The sequence below is a fragment of the Cyprinus carpio genome, unplaced genomic scaffold (assembly GCF_018340385.1).
Source record: "Cyprinus carpio isolate SPL01 unplaced genomic scaffold, ASM1834038v1 S000006769, whole genome shotgun sequence".
NCBI classification, from domain to species: Eukaryota; Metazoa; Chordata; class Actinopteri; order Cypriniformes; family Cyprinidae; genus Cyprinus; species Cyprinus carpio.
Window position 1 is genome coordinate 113273 of NW_024879363.1, and position 1821 is coordinate 115093.

At 30.7% G+C, this 1821-nt stretch overlaps 1 protein-coding gene across 1 annotated transcript; it reads right to left on the reverse strand.

Annotated features, from left to right (window-relative positions):
* Positions 1-603: 603 nt before the first annotated feature.
* Positions 604-1557, reverse strand: LOC109045536 (olfactory receptor 146-like). The gene has a single exon (XM_042756022.1). The coding sequence runs from the start codon at positions 1543-1545 to the stop codon at positions 604-606; it is 942 nt and encodes a 313-aa protein (XP_042611956.1). The 5' UTR covers positions 1546-1557.
* Between the last annotated feature and the right edge of the window lie 264 nt (positions 1558-1821).

The following is a 1821-nucleotide window of genomic DNA, read 5'->3' on the forward strand; positions in this document are numbered from 1 at the left end:
GTCAAGTATTTTTAAGGCAGTTCTGAAGGCGAAAGGGGTCAAACACAGTATTAGTATGGTGTTCCTAATAATCCTTTAGGTGAGTGTATATCTCTATTATCATAACAATCTGCATAATTCTGGTTCTTGAACAGTAAACTTTGAAGTGTCAGCTTTGTAAACATGTAAACATGTTGATTATATATATATATATATATATATATATATATATATATATATATATATATATATATATATATATATATATATATATATATATATATATGTATATATATGTATCTAGTCAGAAAGACTCAAGGGCAACAACCTTTTTATTTTTTTTTGGGGGGGGGGGGACAGGTAAGGGGTTAAATTGGCTAAATGTTGAAACATCTGACAGAACAAGAGATGGAAAAATGCATTAAAAAGTTCATCAGTGTGTTGTGACTAAGTTACATTTCAAGAATATTTTAAAACAAGATTGTGATTATTTTGCCGAGAAAAGTATGGACTAAATTATTTTTACAGTAGCACTGTTGATATTATTTTTTTTTTTTTTTATGCAGAGAAAATATAGCATATATATATTTTTTTTTTACATTTCAGACATTCCTTATAATTAATTTATTTAAGATTAACTTTATTTCTGTACCAAAGTTTTATAAACTTTTGTCTTATTTCTTTGGTTTGTAAACCATATACTAAAGGATTTAGTCCTGGTGGTACTATATGAAACATTATACTAGCTAGTTTCCTGCTTTCAGAGTATTCAGGAAAACGATGGAGAAAAACCATGGTTGCACAGGAAACAAACATGATTATATAAACAGCTATGTGGGTGCTACAGGTTTTTATGGCTTTGCTGTTGAGTGCTTTGTTTTTGCTGGTTATGCATACACTAGCAATCTTGGTGTATGTTATAAATACAGACCCAAGTGAAAAAGTAAAAACAATTACAGTATAAATAATTCCAAATATATTATTAATGACCACACTTTCACAGGACAGTTTGAACAGTAAGGCATTAACACAGAAAGGGTTTTCAATTTTAGATCTGCAGCGAGACAGTCGTATAGTGAGACCTAACATAATAGACACTATGAATACTGACAGTCCCCAGGCTGATACTGATAGTTTTACTACCATTTTATTGGTCATTATGGCTGTGTATCGCAGTGGATTACATATAGCCACGTATCTGTCAAAGGCCATGATCATCAGCACATAGTGACTTGCGGCTGCAAATATGTGTACAAAATATGCTTGAACAACACACTCCACATATGTCATGTAGCGCTCTGAGGCTTCCCTTAAAATGTCCTGAAGTAAGCGTGGCAACATGACAGTGGTTCCTAGTATATCATTCAGTGGCAAATTGCAGAACAAAAAATGCATAGGATGATGCAGATTTTTATCAGTTGAGATCAGTATTATTAGTCCAATGTTACATCCCATTGCAAACACATAAATCAATAGAAGCAAGATGAAAATGGTATAAGAGGACTGAGGTGTAACTTTCAGTCCTTCCATGAGGAGAATGCTGTTTGTGGATGTCAGGTTGTCCATTAGTTTCTCTACAAAAAAACCTGTAAACAGTATCCAACAGACCTGTCAACGTCATTAATAGCACAACTTAATTGTACATTATATGATATATATATATATATATATATATATATATATATATATATATATATATATATATATATATATAAGCTGTATAATATGATTACAAAAATATGTAAAATATTGCTGTAAGCAGTAAAATCTAACTATCACATCACATTTGTTAACATTTTCTATGCTTGTTTTCCATTTAATGTTTTCCATTGTTTTCTGTAA